Below are 22614 nucleotides of genomic sequence, written 5' to 3' on the forward strand. Positions count from 1 at the left end.
GGGGAGTCTCTGAGGGCCTTTGAGCAGAAGATGACCTGCTCAGCCAGAGGCTGAGCCCCTAGAGAGCACTTGCCTAATAAATCTGAGTGAAGGAGTGATTGTTTTATGTGAGGTTGTAACCTTACCACCTGCTGGGGAGGCTAATGTCCCAGAATCTACCTCTCAGATGACAGTTTTCTCAGCTTTCCTAAAGACTCACTTCACAAGCTCAGTTTTCCTGAGGGAGAGATTAGAGCAAAGCAGAAAGATTCCCCTGGTACTTCATTAGCGGGGTGGCTGGAATCTCCATCCAGAGCTTTGGTGACTAAATCTGCCCTGATAGGCCAGTTCTTGGCAAAGCCTGTCATGAGACTCTGGGGATCTCACCCAGTTTGTGCAGTGGAGCCTGGCCTTCCAGGAGATGACAGTAAGTGAAGCCAGACAAAAGCCCCAGAAGGATCATTTCTTTAAGCAGCCCTGGCTTCAGGGAAAAAGAAAGGATTCCTGCAGGGGTGCTGAATCCAAGCCAGAATGCTGTGTCACCATTGATACTTCTCTACCAACCTGGGCTTTTGAGGGTCTGACATAGGGAAAATCATCTGGCCTGCAAAAGACAGTCCTGCCACTAATGGGCTCTGGGCTTCACCCTCTAGGCTTCCGTTTTCCTATCCACTGAAGGCAATATTTGGACCTGTTCACGGATAGCAAATGGGTTTCATCTGCCCTTCCCAACTCTGATCAGTTGTTAGTGACTGCCAGAAGCATTATATTAGGAATAAGTCTGAGGCTACAGCCACAAACGAATACAGCATTCTATTAGGTTCTCCAAGACAGGGAGTAGTAGCCTGCCTGATGTATTAGTTTCCTGTCGCTGCTGTAACAAATTACCGTACACTTGCTGTTTAAAATACGAATGTATTCTTTTAACTCTTCTGCAGGTTAGAAGTCTGAAATCAGTATCATTTGGCTAAATTCAAGATGGTGGCAGGGCTGGTTCCTTCTGGAAGCCCTAAAGAGAGAATCTCTTTTCTTGCCTTTTTCAGCTTCTGGTGGCCTACTGTATTTCCTGGCTTATGGCTCCGTCCTCCCTCTTCAAAGCACATCATTCCAATCTCTGTTCCCATCATCCTATCATCTTCTCCTCTTCTGTCGTCTAATCTCCCTCTGCCTCTTGTAAGGATCTTATGATGTACACTTAGGACCCATGCAGATAATCCAGGATAACCTCCACATCTCAAGATCCTTAACTTAATCACTCTGCAAAGTCCCTTTTGCCACATATGGTGACATTCACAGCTTCCAGGGATTAGGACATAGATATATTTTCAGAGACTGTTATTCAGCCTACCACACCTGGCATGTGGTGCTAATTTGCAATCCCTACCATCAGCCTAGAATTAGAACTGGAATGGAATAATGGAAGAGCTCTAAGTTCGTGTTTGAAGCCTGGCATATGGGAGCCATCACAGAGAAAAAGATTGCACGTGACATTTTCTCTGTTTCAAGAACCACTCCAGCCTCATTGAAATTCCACATCCCACAGCCTTCTCCTGACACTGTATCATTTACAATGCTCCCGAGGCTGGTACAGTGACTCATTATTATTAGTTAATGAAGCATCTAAGGCCTAAGCTCACAGTCAGCAGATAGGATAAAGAGTGAGAACAGAGCTGGACTATGGGAGGTCTGTAGTGGGGCTGTAGACCAGAAGACAGAGAGGCTGTGCTCTCCTCATGCATTCATTCCACGAGCATTTACTGAACACATAGTGTGTGCCAGGAACTATGGACACAACAGCAATTAGGGCTGCACGGGTGGTCCTTGTCCTCAAAGAACCTACAGGCAAATGGGCAAGACAGACACGCACATGAATATGCCAAGACACCCATGAGAAGTGCTCCAGTCGGGGTGGGTGTTGGGGTAGCACCAAGGACAGTCTCTCTACTTCAGATAATCAGGGAAGGCTTCCCAGGGGAGGGGGAAGTTGAACTGGGTCTCAAAGGTGACTAGACATTCTGAAGTTGGAAAAGGAAACGGAAGAGTATTTCAACAGAAGAAACAAGTGCTGTGGGGTGGTGCTAAGGATGGTTTTTCACAGCAGCCTGAGTGAAATGGAAAGATATACAGGCAGGAGGAAAAGATCTGGAAAGTCTGCCCTCGGACTAAGTGGTAGCAAGGAAGTAACGTTTGGCTGGGTCATGGGAATATGGAAAAGCACTTCGAGGGAGCCTGGCTTTCGGAACAAAGAACCAAACCAAACTACTCGCTGAGTAAATTCTGGGGACTGCAAGGAGAGGCCGAATACTGAGACGGGGAAGGCAGACTGGGGCTCCAATCTCAGCTCTGCCACTTACTACCTCTGTGACTTTGGGAGGTTCCTTATCCCCTTGGGGCCTCAGTTTCCTCATCTGTAAAATAAGGAACATAATAAGCATGGCTGTGAGGTGAGGCCTTGCCTGTCTTTTTTTCTGCTGTAAATCCAATGTCTGGTACGGGTTTGCCACCTGGATGAGTAATGTCTTAAAAATACTTGGCAGGGTGTCTGATAAATAATAAATGTTCAGTCAATTAATTATCTCATTAATTTTAGGGAAAAAAACATTTTATATGTGGCTCAGCCCACATGCCATGCGTGGGTGCTCTCTAATATTTCTGATGAGAGGTCACCTCCCCTGGGGCCATGTCAACCTGGAATAATGGGACAGAACTCTGAATCTGGAGTTGTGAAGAGCAGGACTTTAGTTTCAGTCCTGACCTTGTCACTTATGAATGTGATTCTGGTCCATGCACCATGGCCTCCTCCAGGACACACCCCAAACTGACTCTGCCTCATTCCCAGGCAAGGTCACTGAGGGCTGAGGAAGGATACCAGGCCTTTTGGGATTCTTTTTTTGAGACAAAGTCTCACTCTGTTAACCAGGCTGGAGTGCAGTGGCACAGTCATGGTTCACGCAGCCTCAACCTCCTGGGTTCAAATGATCCTCCCACCTCAGCCTCCCAAGTAGCTAGGTTAACCTGTGCACGCCTAGGAACCCAGCTAATTTTTGTATTTTTTGTACAGACAGGTTTTTTCCATGTTCCCAAGGCTGGCCTCAAACTCCTAGATTCAAGCGATACGGGATACGCCTGCCTTGGCCTCTCAAAGTGCTGGGATTACAGGCGTGAGCCACCCCGCCTGACCCATTTGGGCTTCTTGATGAGCTGAATCCCTCTCTGTTTTTAGATTTCACCTTAATATGCTGCCATTAATTTTTGCCATCCCTCAAATAAGGGCAGGCGGCATCTTTCCCTTCAAATGTCTTTTTTTTTTTTTTTTTTGAGACAGGGTCTCACTGTGTCACCCAGACTGGAGTGCAGTGGTGCAATCTCAGCTCACTGCAACCTCCACCTTCCAGGTTCAAGTGATTCTTGTGCCTCAGCTTCCCAAGGAGCTGGGATTACAGATGCACACCACAGCACCCAGCTAACCCTTCAGATGTCTTAAAAGACTGGTCCCTCCGCATCACCAAGTACAGCATGGAGTGAGGAGAGGGCATGTTCTTGGGCTGTATGGAGGACTTGGTTGGGAACAGCACTGTGGCTGTTCAGTGTACTTTCTCTCCCTCTCTCACCATCTCTCACACACACATGCACATGCCCGGGTACACACTTACACATATTTGTTCTCTCAATGGGTTAACCCCTCCACCACTTATGCGTGACTGCAATCCTAAACCAGAATAGTAAAGTGGTTCATGGTTCAGGCTCTGATTCACCCAGTGCAGGGCGGGTATCCCCAGCTCTGTCGTCTCCTAGCCGGGCAGCTTTGGGCAAGGTCCTCAACTCTTCCATGAGCTTCCAGTTCCTCATCTGTAAAAGGGGAAAATATTAAAAGTACCTATATGATAAGGTTGTTAGTGAGGAAGTGCTTTTTAAATAGAAGCCATTGTTACTACAATTACCATTACTATAAGTATTATTCCCATGAGAAGGTAGGCTCTGTAAAGACGAGGTCACTATCAATGCCTTGTTCACCCCTCTATCCCCATCTCCTAACATATAATCAGTGCTCAATAAATATGTGGAGAATTAATTAATGACTGTACTTTTGGGAGGCATGGCTTATCTACCTCCCCCATCCCTATGTGATTTCAAGCTACCTCCTCTGGGCTCCCACAGCGTCTGGATACAATAAATATCACAAGAGTTTCCTATGTGCCAGCCACTGAGATAGGGCCTGCTGGACATTGATTTTCTTGCCTCTGCTCCATGCCACCCGCCCCACCCCCAGTTGTGTGAATCCCACAAGGAGAAAGACTAAGAGTTATAAGTCAGAATAAGTGCTCGGCAAATTTTTTTTTTTTTAAGTAGGTAATAGAGCAGTTTATTCTACATGTGAGGAAACTCAACACATTTGTCCAGAGCTGGAGGGGAGTTCTGGTCCCCAGGAGGCCAGAATAATACTGTCTCTGCCCCCACGGCACTGTCCCCTGCCTTGCTGATGATTCGGCACAGAAGGGTCCACGAACACCAGCAGGTAATGGGTGAATGTAGCCAGGGGAGAAGAGAATTGAATTCCACAGTCACCTGCCTAGTCACATGAGAAGATTACCTATGCCATTATGAATTGCTTTTCATTAAAACAGGGCCTCTTCATAGGTAGTCTTTGAAATGTCAATTTTAATTAAAACCCTAATCCTAATAAGCACATCATAGATTAAACCCAGCCAGAGCAGATTCCTGCTGGGTGAACTTCTCACATGCTTCAGTAGACAAAATTATCTTTAGTAAAAGGGCAAGTTCAGGAACATCCAATCTATCAGGCAGCCTCACTCAAAGAAGGGCCTTGGCCATGGTCCCCAACATTACTGATTCTGGGTTTCCAGTGACACATCCCAGAGTGGAGACAGCTGGGTGCCAGTTTCAGGTCAGCTGCTAGTATGGAGCTGGTACTTAACCAAATAGAATTAGAGAATTGCCAGTATTAGAAGGGGCTCTGAGACTGTCTGTCTCATATCCTTTTACAGATAGAGACGTTGAGTCCTAGAGAGAGAAAGGGACAGAAACCTGCTGGTAGCAGGAGCAGATCTCCTATACCTCCCAGCTCAGTGACATACCCACCCTGGTTTTGTCAAATAGGAGCTGCGTATCCCTGGACAAATCTGTTTCCTTTCTTTTCTTTCTTTCTTTTTTTTTTTTTTTTTTTTTTTTTTTTGAGATGGAGTCTCACTCTGCCGTCCAGGCTGGAGTGCAGTGGAATGATCTCAACTTCACTGCAACCTCTGCCTCCCAGGTTCAAGCGAATCTCCTGCCTCAGCCTCCCAAGTAGTGGGATTACAGACACCCACCACCATGCCCAGCTAATTTTTTTGTATTTTTAGTAAAGACCGGGTTTCACCATATTGGCCAGGCTGGTTTTGAACTCCTTACCTCAAGTGATCTGCCTGTCTCAGCCTCCCAAAGTGCTAGGATTACAGGCATGAGCCTCAGCACTCAGCCTGTTTCCTTTCTGAACTTCAAATTCCTTACATATAAAATCAAATAATTTAGACCAGAGCAGTAGTTCTCCACCATGACCACACATTAAAATCATCTGGAGAGCTTTAAGAAATGCCAGTGTCTGGACCCACCTGAGACCAATTCTTCATAGTCTCTAGGGTGGACCTGCTCATGAGTGGTTTATAAAGCTCTTCAGGTGATTCTGACTTGTGTCCAGACTGAGAACCAGGAGACTAGATAATCACTATGTCTCTTTTGCTCTAACAGTTTTTTGTTTGTTTGTTTGCTTGTTTGTTTGTTTCTGAGACAAAGTCTGGCTCTATAACCCAGCCCGGAGTGCAGTGGCACAATCTCGGCTTACTGCAACCTCTGCCTCCTGGATTCAAGCCATCTTGCCACCTCAGCCTCCAAAGTAGCTGGGACTACAGGCGTGCACTAACATGCCTGGCTAATTTTTGTATTTTTTTGCAGAGACGGGGATTTCACCACATTCCCCAGGCTGGTCTAGAACTCATGAGCTCAAGCAATCTGCCTGCCTCGGCCTCCCAAAATGCTGGGATTACAGGCGTGAGCCACCGTGCCTGGCCATTGCTCTAACATTTTATGAGTTGAGAACTCCTCTTCCTGGAACCCTCTGTGCATCATATACTCCCACTACTTCCCACTTACCCCCAACTCCCATGTACACTTACCCCACAATTTATTTGAGCAGTTCCTCAAAGTTCTTGCTTAAATATCCTTCATTACACTGAGTGAGGGAGACATTACCTAAGTTCTTCCCTTCTTATAGCCGGAATCACACTTCATAGTAATTATATTTTATGGCTATCTTCCCTGTAAACTGAGTGACAGCAGAGACTGGTATAGTAGACCTAGTACTCACATCCATATGTAATCTTCCCATCCCTAGAGTGTGGCAGGGGACTGTGACTTGCTTCTAATCTATGCAATATGGCAAAGGTGATGGGAGGCCAGTTCTATGATTATATTATGTAAGATTGCAGTGTCTGTCTTGCTAGGCTCCTTCCCTTGCTAGCTTTGATGAAGCAAGTGGCTATGTTGGGGAGGGCCACATGGCAAGAAACTGAGAGTGGCCTCCAGCCACAACTAGCTAGAAATTGAGGCTCTTAGCCTCATAGCCTGCAAAACCCAAACCCTGCTAACAACTACATGAACTTGGAGTTAGATCCTCCGCAGTCAAATCTTTTGATAAGAACCCATCCTTAACTGACACTTTGATTGTAGCCTTGGAGAGATCCCAGTTAATCTGTACCCAGACTCCTGATCTAAAGAAACTGAGATCATAAATGTATGTTATTTTAAGCTTCTAAGTTTGTGGTTTTATTGTTATGCGGCAATAGATAACACATACACTGAGCCTACTTCATTCAACTACTGTATCCTTGCCATCTGGCACAGTACAGCTATCCCTTGGTATCTGCAGGGGATTGTTTCCAGGACCCCCGCAAATGCCAAAATCTACAGATGTGCAAGTCCCTTACGCATAGTCAGCAAGCACAGTGGCTCATGCCTGTAATCCCAGCACTTTGGGAGGCCAAGGCAGGAGGATCACTTGAGCCCCAGAGTTCAAGACCAGCCTGGGCAACATAGGGAGACCCTGACTTTACATACAATAATAATTATAATAAATAATTATAATAACATTAGCTGGGCATGGTGGTGCACACCTACAATCCCAGCTACTTGGGAGGCTGAGGTGGGAGGATTGCCTGAGCCCAGGAGTATGAGATGGCAGTGATCCATTTGATGGCACCACTGTATTCCAGCTTAGGTGACAGAGTAAGATCCTGTCTCAAAAAAAAGAAAAGAAGGAAAGGAAAGGAAAGGAGGAAGGAAGGAGGAAGAAATGAAGGAAGGAAGGAAGAAAAGCTGGATGCAGTGGCTCACGCCTATAATCCCAGCACTTTGGGAGGCCAAGTTGAGTGGATCACCTGAGGTCAGGAGTTCGAGACCAGCCTGGCCAACAAAAATGAAACCCCATCTCTACTAAAAATTCAAAAATTAGCCAGGCATGGTGGTGAGCACCTGTAATCCCAGCTACTCGGGAGGCTGAGGCAGGGGAATTGCTTGAACCCAGGAGACAGAGGTTGCAGTGAGCCGAGATCGCGCCACTGCACTCCAGCCTGGGAGACAGAGTGAGACTCCGTTTGAAAAAAAAGCCAACAGAGAGAAAGAAAGAAAAAGAAAGAGAGAGAGAGAGAGAGAAAGAAAGAAAGAAAGAAAGAAAGAAAGAAAGAAAGAAAGAAAGAAGGAAGGAGGGAAGGAAGGAAGGAAAGAAAGAAAGGTATTTACTTATAACTTATGCATATCCTCCCAAATACTTTAAATCATCTCTACATTACACATAATATCTAATACAATGTAGATGCTATGTAAATAGTTATACTGTATTTTGGTATTTGAATTCTTTTTTATTCTTGTATTATTTTTTAAATAGTTTTGATCAGCGACTGGTTGAATCCGTGGATGCAAAACCTGTGGATACAGAGGGACAGAGGCCTACTGTACATGGCACATGGTAGGTACTCAAAGATATTTGGCAAATAAATGAATCAATTAATTGATCAGAGTAACAACAATAAGTTCTTTGAATCCAACATTTGCCCAACCCTTTTTCCTTTCTTCCTCCTGGTCACAAGCTTATGTCTCAAAATTCAATGTCAGCCCACTAAGTGAGGACTGGGCTCTAAAACCTTTCACTATTAGGAGGGCAAGTGGAAAGCACACACTGTTATTATGATGATTATTGTCATCCAGCCTTAATGAAATCGACGTGTGGTTAAATAACAGTTTGCTGAGTGTAAATTGTTATTGTTATTGATAAACCATTTCCTTTACCTGATAAATGCAGTGCTGTACTCCAGGCAAGGGAGCAATCCCTGCTGTACAGACCCATAATCATTCCAAAGATGCAGAGGATGCCATTGACCCCATGGGCCAGGCTTGGGATGACACAGCCCTCAGTTACAAACCACACTTGGACCCTTGGCTACACTGTCTTGGCTTTTGGGCCTGCTCAGGACAACTGCTCAGAGCAAATTGCCATAAGGCGCAGCTCTGTCTAAGCATTTACTGCTGCTTTTATCCTCTGAACAGCAACAGAAACTTTCAAGAATAAAAAGCAGAGAATACATCTACTTTTCCTGCTAAAGCTATGGCTGATCTCAGGCTGCTTTGGCTAGTTTTCACTGTGCTTTGACAGGGCCAGGACTCTATAGGCTCAGGAACAGCTCTGTGAGATTACTGGATTTTCCAAGGTCCCCTGGGAGTCACTGATAGCGAGTAAGACAAGAGCTTAAGGCAGGACCTCACTGGCCTCTGTTTGATTTGGGGCAGCTTATCTAGAACACTGCTGACTGGCACTCTGATAAAAATTCAAGTAAATTGAATGTAATCAGGTCTTGAGAACTAGCTGGCTACCTCATGGAACCTGCTGAAAGCACGTTGAAGGTCCCTGGGGAAAGGGTGAGAGGACTTTCTTAGAGAGCATTTGCAGCTGACACTAGGAAGACAGAGCAGTCTGGGCCTCCTTTGTCACCGGCATTCTGCTCTTTGGTTTCTCTCTCTTCCTAGTCCTCAATTCCTCACCTGCCTCTGATTATGTCTCCGGCTGATCACTGCTAAAATTCACCACTAAAGGCTCTGGATCCAAGTGACTTTTGGTCTTTTCTCCCAATAGCCGGGCTGCAGAAAGAAGGTCTCCAATGGGAACATGAACTATTTATAACAATAATAACAGCAATGACAAAATTAACTGTTACAGTTTTATGGCCATTTACCATGTGCAATGTGCTAGGCTCTTATGCACAAAAATTAACTTGATTCTAAGGATAATCCAATGAGAATGGATTGGATTGCCATTCTTGTTTTATAGATGAAGAAACTGGGCCTTAAAGAAGCCTAAAAATCTTGCTTTATTAAAGTCCCACAAAACACAGAGAAAGGATACTTACATGTCGCTGTATGGCTGACATCTAACTTAAAACTCTCTAATTCACCCATGTTCTCACCCATAAAATAAGGATAAAATAAGGATAATACATAAAATAAGGATAATACAAGAATAAATGTGTAAGGACTGCCACATTCATTCATGCAGGAAATGTCCGAGAACTAGGCACTGTTCTAAGTGCTAACAATGTAGTGAGAAAAACAGACAAGTTTTCTTCATGGCGTTTACAATAAAATTATTTTTAAAATGTGAATAATGTCTAAACTGTAGAAGGTGCAATAAATGATATGTATATAGTACTATGGAACCATATAATGGTGGCAACTGACCAAGGAAAGACGGTTAGAGATGGATTTCCTGAGAAGTTATGCTTGAGCTGAGGAGTTAACTAAGCGAAGTAGGAAGGAAAAGACTTTCCAGGTAGAAGCAACAGCATTTGCAAAGACCCTGTAGTGAGAGGGCAGGGAAATAACAAGGGCTAGAAGACAAGTGAGGGCAAGAAAGAGAGATGGCAAGAAGAATGTGGTATAAGACATTGAAGAGAGAGGCCTAATTTGTGCCTGGTCATGGCTGCAGCCTGGGGTCCCAACAGATAGCAAGGGAAGGTCTCTGATCTTGTAGGGTTTACAGCCTACTAGGACTATTTAAAAAAACAGACAAATGAATAAACAAGAATATTTCAGATATCAGTAAAAGCCATGAAGAAAATAAAATGAAGTGATAAGCTTGGTGTAGTGGTGCATGCCTATAGTCCTAGCTACTTGGAAGGCTAAAGCGGGAGGATTGGTTGAGTCTAGGAGTGTGAGTCTGCAGTGAGCTATGATTGTGCCACTGCATTCCACCCTGAGTGACAGAGCAAGCCCCTGTGTCTACGAAAATGAAAAACAAACTGTAAAAAATGAAGTGATATGATATAATCAGCAATACTGAACTGAGGAATTCAGAGCAAACTTCTAGTTGAGAACAATAAGAAAAGCTGGACATTTTTTTTTTAAAATCTCATTGAGTGTATCAAAGGGCTAACAAGAGTAGTAAAGAATCACTGGAACAGGATTAGGGGCTGGAACAGATTTATACATGTGAGTTTAGAATTTTGTCCCAAATGAGGCAGCTGAGAGGCTGAGAAGCCCTCTTATGATAGTCTCTCAAGGCTGAGAAGACAAAAATTGAAGTCTAGGACCTCTCATTTCTGGGTGGAAGTTGAAATAGCTATATTACAGAAATATAGGTAAACCAGAAGCAAACCAGCCCTGCTCTAACAGTAGCCCAAATTAGAGATTTTGCCTTAAAAGCAACCCAAGAAAAATGACCCATTTCTTTCTTTCTTTCCTTTTTTTTTTTGAAACAGAGTTTCACTCTTGTTGCCCAGGCTGGAGTGCAATGGCACAATCTCGGCTTACCACAACCTCCACCTCCAGGGTTCAAGTGATTCTCCTGCCTCAGCCTCCCGAGTAGCTGGGATTACAGGTGTGTGCCACCACGCCTGGCTAATTTTGTATTTTTAGTAGATATGGGGTTTCTCCATGTTGGTCAGGCTGGTCTCAAACTCCTGACCTCAGGTGTTCCACCCACCTCAGCCTCCCAAAGTGCTGGGATTACAGGCATGAGCCACTGTGCCCGGCCAAAAAATGACCCATTACCTTCAAAGGAAGAAAAATTAGACTAGCAACTGACTTCTCAAGAGAAATAATGGAAGATAGAAAACAATGAATTGATGTCTTTTAAATCATGAAAGAAAATGTCTGCTAAAATAAAATGCTGAAGCTAGCAAAAAATCCTTCAAAAAGGAATATAAAATAAAGACATTTTGTACACACTGAATTTTGTCTAAGAGAAGTTATCACCAGCAGACCTACACTAAAGGAAATAGTAACTGGTGTTTTCCCAGGTAGAAGGAAACCATCCCACAGAGAGGGTAAGAGAAGTCAGAAGGAATGAAAATGGTAAATGTGTGGCTAAATCAAAGTGATTAATTACTATATAAAGATAATGAGGGCCAGGCACAGTGGCTCACACCTGTAATCCCACACTTTGGGAGGCTAAGGCAGGCAGATCACTTGAAGTCAGGAGTTCGAGATCAGCTTGGCCAATATGCTGAAACCCCGTCTCTAGAAAACATAAAAAATTAGCCAGGTGTGGTGATGCGCGCTTGTAGTCCCAGCTACTCGGGAGGCTGAGGCAGAAGAATCCGGGAGGTGGAGGTTGCAGTCAGCCAAGATCATGCCACTGCACTCCAGCCTGAGCAACAGAGCGAGACTCCATCTGCAAAAAAAAAAAAGAAAAGAAAAAGAAAATGAGGCTTCCATTCATATGAAAGTGAAATGGACAGGGAAATCTGTAGAGACAGTAGATAAATGGTTTCATAGACTAGGGCTGGGGATGGGAGATAGAGGATGGTAGCTAATGAGTATATCTTTCTGAAGAGATCATGATGTTCTAAAATTGACTGTGGTGATAGGTGCACACCTGTGAATATACTAAAAATCATTGAATTGTACCCTTTAAATGGATGAATTGTAAGCATTCTAGTGGTATTTAAATTATACGGTGCATCCAGCCTGGGTGACACAGCAAGACCCCATCTCAAACAAAATAAAACAAAACAAAAAATATGTATGTATAGAATTAAAATACAGGACAGTATGGCATATAAGTTGGAAAGAGATGAATGGAGTTAACACATTCTGAGTTTCTTGCTGTGTCAGGAATAAATGTACATAAATTTACGTAGAGACATAAATTTAGATATTAGATATTAATTAAATGCTTCGATTAAAACAAAGATTGTCAGCCTGAATTTTTAAAAAGCAACAAAAAAAACATGGTTTATAAGAGACATAGCTAAAACTTAAGAATACGAAAGGTTGAGAATAAAAGATAGAAAATAATAATTAAAATATACCATGCAAATATTAATTTTTAAAAAGCTGATGCAGTTATCTTAATAGCAAGTAGGCTTTAAGCCAAAAAGCAGTATAGAGATAAAGAGGGTTTTTTTCTTAATATAAAAGTCTCAATTCATCAGAAAAAAGGGTAATAAATTTAAAAAATTCTTTGAAAATAAGAAATATACTTCTAAATATTTCATAGATTCAAGTATCAATCACAATGGGGGTTAGAAACTATTTTAGATTGAATGTTAATTGAAATATGACATATCTAAACATTGGGATACAGTTTAAAATATGCTTCGAGAGAAATATATAGCCTCAAATACACATATTAGAAAAGAAGAAAGGCTGGAAAAGTATTTATCTCAAAACAATAGAAAAATAAACAACAAATTGATCCCAAATAAATTAGAAAAAAACAATAAAAATAAGAACAGAATTTAATAATATAGAAAACAATCATACAATAGACTGAATCAATAAAGCCAAAAGTAGGTCATTTGAAAAGACTGATAACATTGATAAATGGCTGGAAAGAGTTATCAAAGAAGAAAAAGAGAGTAGAAACAAATAACCAACAAAAAGAGAGATACCCTACATAAACATATAATTTTAATTAGAATTTAAAATATAATAAAATCATAGTATTAACTATTTTACACCAATAAATTTCAAATAAATTAGGTTAAGTGAATATATTTCTAGTAAAACACAACTTACCAAAACAGACACAAGAAGAAATGGAAAACTCCAGTAGAACTATTCATAATTCATAATTAAAACTCTTCCTTAAAGAAAATTCTGGGTCCAGATGATGTACAGGCAAATTCTACCAAATGTATTATACAAACTTTTACAGAGAATAGAAAAAGATGAAATACTTCTCAACTCACTTTATAAAATAAGCTATAATCTTGATACCAAACCCTGACAAGGATAATATAAGAAAGGAAAATTACAAGCAATCTCGCTCATGAACATAAATGCAAAACCCCTAACCAAAATATTGCAAAAATTATTCTAGGAATATGTAATTAGGATATGTATCTTAGTTAAATTGGGTTTATTCCTGGATGCCAGGTTAGTATAAAGCTTAAAAATTCGTATAGTTCACTATGTTAGTTGAATAAAGGAGAAAAATCCAATTATAACCTCAATAGATACAGAAAATGCATATGATAAAATTTATTATCTAGTCACAACATAAAACTCTTGGAAACCAGAAATAAAAGAAAATTTTCTTGATTTGATAAAAAGTATCTAGAAAAGTATATTAGAGCAAACATCCTACTTAATGGTGAAATGCTGAGTTTCTTTTGAGATGTGGAATGTGACAGAAATACTTGCTATTCCTACTTCCATTCAACTTTATACTGAAAATCTTGGCCAATATGATAAGAAAAAAAATTAAAGGCAGAAGGATTGGAAAGCAAAAAAAATAAAATTATCATTATTTGCATTTGATATCAGGTTACAGAAAAGAATCCATGAGAATCCATTGGTCAATCACTCATACAAAAAATTAGTATCAGGGGATCACAGATATAAATCTGAAAGGCAAAACAATAGTGCTTTAAAAAGATAACATAGAAGTACTTTCTATGTAGGAGAAATTTTTTTAAACAATACACACAAAAAAACACTGATCATGACAGGAAAAAAGTACAATTCTGACTACACTAGAATTTTAAAACTGTTCATCATATCATAAGAAAGTGAAAAGGCAAGCCATAGAGTGGAAGAAGATATGTATAAAAATAATAACTGGCCATATTCTGAATATGTAAAGAATGATTACAAATCAATAACTAAAAGACAACTCAGTAGGAAAGCAGAGGAGAGATTTGAACTGGAACTTCACAAAAGAGGAGGTTCTCAACCTCGTTTGTCATCAGGGAATGCAAATTAAAATAATAATGCAGTACCACTATCTACTATTGCAAAAGGTTGTAAAGGTTGTACATTGTATCACACATGTACAATGGTGTATGTGTGATGCCACTGTGTACCCACCAGAATGGCTAATCTTAAAAAAGACTTACAATATGAAGAGTTAGTGAGAATGTGGAGTAATAGAAACTACCATGTTTTGCTGATGAGAGTATGAATTGGTACAACCACTTTGGAAAACTTTTGTCCATGTTCCCTGTGACCTAGCAATTCCTTTCCTACTTACATGCCCAGTAAAAATGTGTGCATGGTGGTATCAATAAAAATGTATAAGAATGTTCATTGCAGTATTTATTATTTATAATAGCTAGAAACTGGAAACAACTCAAATGTCTATCAAGAGAAGAATCTCTTGATAGATTGGGGTTCATCTGTACAATGGAAAATCACACAGCAATAGAAATAGATATACTACAATACATGCAACAAACATGTTAAATGAAAGAAGTTGGATGCCAAAGAGTACTGTACGGTTTCGTTTAGGTGAAGTTTAATATTAGTAAAGCAATATTTTAGTGTTTAAGGATGCATCCTTAGGTGATAAAAGTATAAAGAAAAAGAAGGAAATTATATGAGACAGGTTCACTCATGAGCTAGAAACCATCACACAAGCTATTTCAACAGGAGGAATTTAATGTAAAATTATTAGGTATTGCCGGGCATGGTGGCTCACGCCTGTAATCCCAGCACTTTGGGAGGCCAAGGTGGGTGGATCACCTGAGGTCAGGAGTTCAAGACCAGCCTGGCCAACACGGCGAAACCCTGTCTCTATTAAAAAATACAAAAATTAGTCGGGTGTGGTGGCACGCGCCTGTAATCCCAGCTACTCGGGAGGCTGATGCAGGAGAATTGCTTGAACCCAGGAGGCAGAGGTTGCAGTGAGCCAAGATCGCGCCATTGCACTCCAGCCTGGGCAACAAGAGTAAAACTCTGTCTCAAAATAAAATAAAATAAAATAAAATAACATAAAATAAAATAAAATTATTAGGTATTAAAGAACTAAAAAGGCAAAATGAGTTCATAGAGGTAGTAATTGCAGGAAGCAGCTGAGGGAGCGGGGCAGAGGAAAGAGGTCAAAATGACTAAAACTTCAAAACTTGGAGCTGGGTCAGGCGTTTCTGAGAAGAGGGTGCAGCCCGGCTGACAGGTATTGGTGTCTCTAAAGGGGCACCATGAGATTGTTTCTGAGTGTCGGGGAAACTACAAATAGGAACCAACTTCTACTATGAAACAAACTGCTTTGTTGTGTTGAAGCTGACAGGTACAGACAAATAGGATAAAGCTTTCTTTCCTTTCACCCTCCTCTAAGCGCCTTCCCCTATAGCGCCCCCTATAGGCAGAATGTAAGAGGGAGGCAGCTGGCCATGCAGGGGGTGGGGGGGCACCCTACATCTTATAAGTGCAAGCCTGGTGGCAGTGTACAGGGTGACCTAGAGGAATGGGAGGGACCAATGCGGGGAGGCAGCAGGAGGCTGCTGCTGTGAAAATTGTAGGGAGCAAGCAGAGGTGAGCCTGGCTTCATGGGTGGCCCAAGTGGTCAGGTGCAGATGAGGCAAAGCACCTGGAGACTGAGCAGCCCCTTAGCCACTGGAGGGCCAAGGAAATGCACCCTGATGCTCTGAACACATCCCTCTTCCATCCCAGCCTCCTGAAAAGTGTCAAGAGGTGATTCTGGGACAGAGGAGCCAGCAGATGGACTGGCTCCAGGGAGAGTTCCTGAGGTGTCTGAACCAATTCCAGTCTGCATTCCTGTAGTTGGCAGAGGCCTCCAGAGAGAACAGCAAGATCTAGGCTCACGTGTCTCAGTCCCCTCTTTCCTTTTTCCTTCCCAATTTCCTTCCTTCAGCCTTTCCTTTCTTACTAATTCCTTACTCTTCCTTTCTTCCTTCCTGCCTGCCCTCCCTCTGTTCCTCCTGTCTCCCTTTCTCTCACACATTTACTAACCCATGATCAGACATAACACCCATGCATATAAACATACACACCCACATATCCACCTCCTACACATATATTATTTATATATATCCCCCTCACACACACACATTCAAACACACACTACAAATGCAGCTTCATTCATACACATTTCAGATATATTTTCCTTATTGCTTGCCAGATAACTTGCAAATTCAGTGTTCAAGAACATGGTCTCCTTGTAAGTCATGGCAGCCACATTTTCCAGGTAGAGAACCTGAGATTCAGAGATGTGGAAGAATTTCCTCAAGGTCACAGAGCTGGGAAGTGACAGAATCGAGATTAGCCCTCAAGTGCTCCTGGCTCTGATTATTCTTTAGCCACACCCTGCTCTCCCTACACATGCGGACACAGACACACACAGATGCATCCTGCAATCATCCACACATAAGTGGTTATATTTCTACCCACATGGGCACTTATACACATACCCAGACATGGAAAGACATTTCACTGACATGTCACCAACAGTTCCAAGGAAGAATCTGTCTTTCCAAAAATGTTCTGGCTTTCTTGTAGATAAGGCTTCTGAATTGTACATATTAGCTCCTTAGAGACACCCAGAGGACTTAGTTCGATAGACTTGCTCTGACAGGGGTAGAAGGCAAATGGTAGGGATGAGGCTTTGTGTTATGTGTTTGATTTTTGCAGCTCTTTCTACCTTATCTCAGCTCATAGTCCATTCTCACAATAACCCTGTATGTGGACATAGAAGGAACTATTATACCCATGTTACATATGGGGAAACTGGGAATCAGGGTGTTCAGGGGGCACCCAGGTGCCTCCACCTCCTTAATCATCAAGGATCTCACTTTTCTTCAATGCCCAAATAATAACAATTCAAGCTGCCTTCTCCTTTGAGTTCAGAAAGTCCACTGCACATCCCCCCAAGTGATGTCATGGGTACCCAGGAGGAATACTTAAATGTTTTAGCAGTCCCTCCTGGCTCTCCCATGTCACATCCTATTTGAGCATGTTTGCTCCTCTAGTGGTCATCACTGATTTCCTCAAACCTCTGCTTAACCTCTGACTTTCTTCCTTTCCAAAGCTAGGATACCAGCTCTCCCTTAATTCTCAAAACACATCTCTTTGGTTGCTTTTAGCTATAAGTAAGTAACAGAAAACCCAACTCAAATGCGTTTAAACAATATAGACATTTTATTCCATTTCTTTAACCAGAAGTTCCAAAGGAGGGTACCTGGTACCTCCAAGGTTAATTAATTCAGTGGCTCAGCAATACTATCAGGGACCCAGGTTCTTTCCACTTTCTCCCTCCACCATCCTTATGTGTGTTGGTTTTGCTCCCAAGTTGACTCTGTTTTCCCCTGAGTCATAAGCTGGCTCACACTATTCCAGGCATCACTCAGGGAAAAAAAATCTCCAGCAAAAGAAGAGTTTTTTTCTTCCTGTGTGTCTCTTTGTAACGGAAAGGAAGCCTTTTCTAGAAGTCTCTCCACAGAATTGCACTTACATGTCATTGGACAGAATTTTATCACATAAGCAAACTTCTGGGTATAACTGATAAATATCTTTATTATTTTGATTATAGTGATAGTTTCACAGCTGTGTTCATGTGTCAAATTGTATGCTTTAAATGTGCACAAGATATTGTATGTGTCAATCATACTTCAATAAAGCTGTTTCAATAATTTTTGCGTAAGTAGCAAATAAATATGCTCTCCTGGTAAAAAGTTAAGACATTATATATAAAGCGCAACTATCCTTTTCCACTATCTCTCTGTCCTTCCAGTTAACAGATTAGTGTGTATCTTTACAGATCTTTTTCTGTACATTTATGGATATGATGTACCCACAGAATATATAGAGTACTACCTGTTTGTTATTCTTTTTCCATAAAAGTCATGTTGTATGTATGATGTTGCAATTTCCTTTTTAGAACACGATATTTCTTGGAGCTGTTTCTAAGTCAGTATTTAGAGGTTCACCTAATTATTTTTAGCTGGATAGTATTGCGAGATACAGGTATAGCCTGGTTTATCCAGACATTCCTCTCTGCTTTTGTTTGTTCTCAACTTTCCATTATTTCAAACAGTCCTTCAACAAGGATCCTCAGGCAGGCCTCTTTGTACAAAGTCTCTGACATGGATCCCAGACAATAGGGTTTGGACAATTTTAATTGCTCTCCAAAGCAGCTGCACCCACCAGCAGTGGTTAAGAGCACACATTTTTCCAACAATGTTTGATGTTCTCAAATTTTTGTTTGCCATATTATGGATGAAAAATGATATGTCATTCTTTTAATTCGTATTTTAAGGGGAGTTTTCACAGAAGAAAAGATTTCTGCACCCCAGTCTTGGCCATTCTAATCTGAGGCTTAAGAATCTGAGTGATTTGGCCAGGCTCAGTGGCTGATGCCTGTAATCCCAGCACTTTGGGAGGCTGAGGCGGGCAGATCACTTGAGGTCAAGAGTTTGAGACCAGCCTGACCAACATGGTGAAACCCTGTCTCTACTAAACATACAAAAAAAACTAGCTGGGCATGGTGGCGCACACCTGTAGTCCCAGCTACTTGGGAGGCTGAGACAGAAGAATTGCTTGAACCTAGGAGGCGAAGGTTGCAGTGAGCAGAGATCTCACCACAGCACTCCAGCCTGGGTGACAGAGTGAGACACTGTCTCGAAAAAAAGAATTAAAAGAGAGAGAGAGAGAGAGAATCTGAGTAATTTTTTCCAGGTGATGTGCAGTGAGGTTTGGTGATGTCTCTTCCAGCTCTGTTGTTCTGTGATCCTGACACTCCTGCCTCCTCCTAGGCATGGGACTTGTTTAGGCCCAAGGTCTACACCATCTTTGCCACTTAAATTGCTGCTTTCTCCATGGGGGAAGATTTTTAAGACAAAGAAGTCCTGGTGACTCTGGCCTTTTACTGCGTGTGACTGATGGAGCCATATTTCAGATGTCCCACTGAGGAAATCCTACTCCTGGGAAGGAAGAGACTAATCCATGCTGCTCTATTGTTTGCTGGACACTATGCTGGGCTTTGTTGTCATTTGATTTCTACTGGGTCATTTAAACATCGCAGCAACCTTGGGAAATATTATTGTCCTCATTTTACAGATGAGGAAACTGAAGTTCACAGTGACTTAGTAATTTGCCCAAGGTCACATAGCTACTATGGAGCCCCTATCCCAGATTTGACAGACTCCAAAGCCTGTGCTCTTTTCATTATACCACCTGCCTACAAATTAAGGTGTCTAAGGAGACAGAGACCATGGATGGCCAGTGCCTCCTTTCCAGAGATGCTCAGAGGAGTCTACTCACTTTGGCTCCCAATTCTCAGCCCCTTCCTGCCTTAACAACCCAAGTTCCTGACTCTGGGAGGTCTCTAGAAGGTAAGAGTCATATTTTATTTGACTTAGCATGTAGTAGCTAGAAGATGAGCATCATATTTTATTTGACTTCGTATGTAGTAGCTTCTTTGATCAATCCTGGGGAATGTGTTCCTGAAAATATGGACTGGGGAATAGATGGATTGGGGTACGAGAGAGAGAAGGATTAAGTTCCACCTTCTGATCATCCTTGCTGCTTCCACCTTCTGAAATTAATGCAGAATATATCTATAAAAGTGACTTGTCTCAGTGAATTACAGTCAATGTTTCAATTTCTTGAGCTTTTTTTTTTTTTTTTGGATTCTGAGAAACTTTAAAAGAATAGTATATGCCAAATTACCATGTATCCGCCGTGTAAAAATAACCAAAAAAAAGGTCAGATTTCTTTTTTTTTAATAAAATAAGCAATATGTCACTCATCTGAAGATGAAATCCCCTGATTCCCATTCCAGGTTTCATTTCCTCCTCACCTCATCCCCCAGGAACCTCAGATATAAATTTTGATAATTTCTGCCTAATCTGTTTTTATACTTATAAGTATCCATTAAATACATGTATCATGAACAAATAAAAATAACAAAAGTAGTTTATATAAATGGTATCACACTGTACCTATTATTCTGCTGCCTGCTTTTCTCCTCTTTATGCTGTGCCACTGAGAGCCCTTTAAAACTTAAGAATCATGTCTTCTCTAATCACTACATCCCTGGTTGCCTTGTACATTCCAAATGCTTAATAAATGAGAAAGGAAAGAAGGAAGGAAGGGAGGAGGGAGGGAGGAAAGAAGGAAGAGAGAGATGAGGGAAAAAAGTAGGGAGGAGGGAAGAAAGGAGGGAAGAAGGAGAAAAGGAAGGGTGGAAGGAAGCCCAGCCAACAGGGTCAGTCTTTCCCATCAAAACTTCTTGTGTGGCTCCCAATTAGAACGGAGGGTAATTACAAACGTATAAGTCCTCCATGCTATGATTTCCCTGATTCTGAGAACTGTTCACATCCCATTAGAGCAGACAGCCTCTCTATCCTGCGATCTGCTCCAGGGAAGTCCCAGGCATGACTGCAAGAAGTTCCAGGCCACACAGCCGCCTAATGTGCTTAGCTCAACTGTGGCTCAACTCTCGCTGGTCATAAATCAACCAGGCAAGGCTGAAGCCTGCATTACTCTCTATCTCTCAAAACCCCTCAAGGATTTGGGGAATTAGCTGCCAGTTCAAACACTTGTCTGCCCTCCTTTCCGTCTCCCACTCCATCTTTGTCTCTGTCAACCACAGAGTGCCTCTCAGTGCCTGTCTCTGCCTCTCTCTGGGCATCTTTCTCACTGAGCATCTCTCTGTCTCTGGTTCAAAATTATGCCTCTGTCTGCCTCTCTTCAGCCCCTGCGTCTACCTTCCTGCACTCCCGCTTCCCTCCCCTGAGCCTTGCTGCAGCCATAGATCCAGGATCCCAGCTGGGTCATAGATCTCTTCGTTACTGCTGTTCTTTCCCTCTTGCTTTTAAGAATGCTTTTTATGGTGGCTTCTAGCACAAACAGCTGTTGGAACTTGTTTGAAAAAACCTCCGGGAACAGATGCTCTGGCAGCCCTTCAGATTCTTCTTTCCTCTGCAATCTGAGATGAGTTGGGGAAGAAATTCATTCATTCATTAACCCATTAAACAAATATTTATTGAGCTCCTATTATGTGCCTATCACTGAAGTAGCTGTTGAGACCAGGTAAAACAGCCCTTACAGAGTTTACAGTCTAATGAGGGGAGGCAGATTAAATCTAATAATCACTAAAATATGTAATATCAAACAGTGATCAATACTATGAAAAAAATGATCCACAGGTCCACAGTGCTCTAATAATAATTGTTAATGTCTATTAAATGTTTATTATATACTTGACTCTATTCTAACCATTTCACATACATTTATTTTAACAAAGACTTCCAACATCCTATTTTACACATGATGAAACAGAGGAACAGAGTGGTTAAGCAACTTGCTTATGAGCACACAGCTTGTGGTTAGGGGAGCCAAGATTTGAACACAACATGGGGGTTGGGGGAGCAAGAGTAGGAAAGCCTTTCCTGAGCTCAGTTTCCTCCACATATGAATAGAATTTTCTTTTCCAAGATCATGTAGAGACTAGGAGGCAGAAACAGGACCAGGGTCTGGCCTTCTGAATCCCAAACTCATCTGGTTCTAAAGGCAAATAGGCTGGAGTATAAGCACTGGCTCTGCTGCTAAGCCCCGTGAGATTTTGTGGAAAAGTAAGTGGAGCATGGGGGTGGGGAGATGGTAGGATTAGAGACTTCCTGCTAAAATGGGTATGTGGGAGCTGGAGCACCCTAAGCTCCTGGAAGGAAGGACTGTGTTGTGTTCTCCGTTGCGTCCCCACCACGTAACACAGCAGCACTTAGCAGGTGCTTGGTCTTTATTTATTGAAAAATGAATGAATGGATATGTTGAATTAAATGTAAGTGAATTAAGTGAAAAGGATGAAACAGATGGAAGCTTCATGTTTCTTCCAAGCTAGGGGTTTATGATTCCGGTAACTTCATTTCTTTCTCCTCTCACTAACACTAGCCAACAGTGCAGAGATATTCTGCCAGGTATCTGGATCTGTTTCTCTCTTTTCTTTTCAGTCTGCATATCCAAAATGTTTTCCTGCTGTTGCACAAAACTCCCTTTCAAAATTTTTTCAGTTTTTGCTGATTCAATTAAGAGCTTAGTTTAATCTCAAAACTTTACCCCTTCTTAAGTCCCTTTTGATAAAACAGTCCCCAGGGTACATCTTTGAAGCCTCTTCATGAGTTTTGGAGCTGAGTAAAATGCCGACCACTTACAGGATAATTACATTGGAGCAGACACATTGTTCCTAGAATCTGTTTCCCAATCTCAGTAAACAGAGCCTGGTCCTTTTTATGTTGTAATAAGCACTACCTTCTTCATTTTCCTCTCATCTGGAGAGCTGCCTGTGAGTTATTTCATCTCTGGTCCAGGGAAGAGGAAAGGAATGGTTGAGAGAACATCTTCCACAGGGAATTT

At 41.9% G+C, this 22614-nt stretch overlaps 1 protein-coding gene across 1 annotated transcript in view; it reads left to right on the forward strand.

Annotated features, from left to right (window-relative positions):
* The window catches only part of GALNT10 (polypeptide N-acetylgalactosaminyltransferase 10), a 326091-nt gene that overhangs the window by 44957 nt on the left and 258520 nt on the right, over positions 1–22614 (forward strand). Inside the window, exon 2 of the mRNA XM_063811602.1 lies at positions 7916–7996. Within this exon, the coding sequence (XP_063667672.1) occupies positions 7994–7996 (3 nt within the window). The 5' untranslated portion in view covers positions 7916–7993. The remainder of the gene's footprint in view (positions 1–7915; positions 7997–22614) is intronic.

This window comes from Pan troglodytes, chromosome 4 (assembly GCF_028858775.2).
Source record: "Pan troglodytes isolate AG18354 chromosome 4, NHGRI_mPanTro3-v2.0_pri, whole genome shotgun sequence".
In the NCBI taxonomy this organism is placed as follows: domain Eukaryota; kingdom Metazoa; phylum Chordata; class Mammalia; order Primates; family Hominidae; genus Pan; species Pan troglodytes.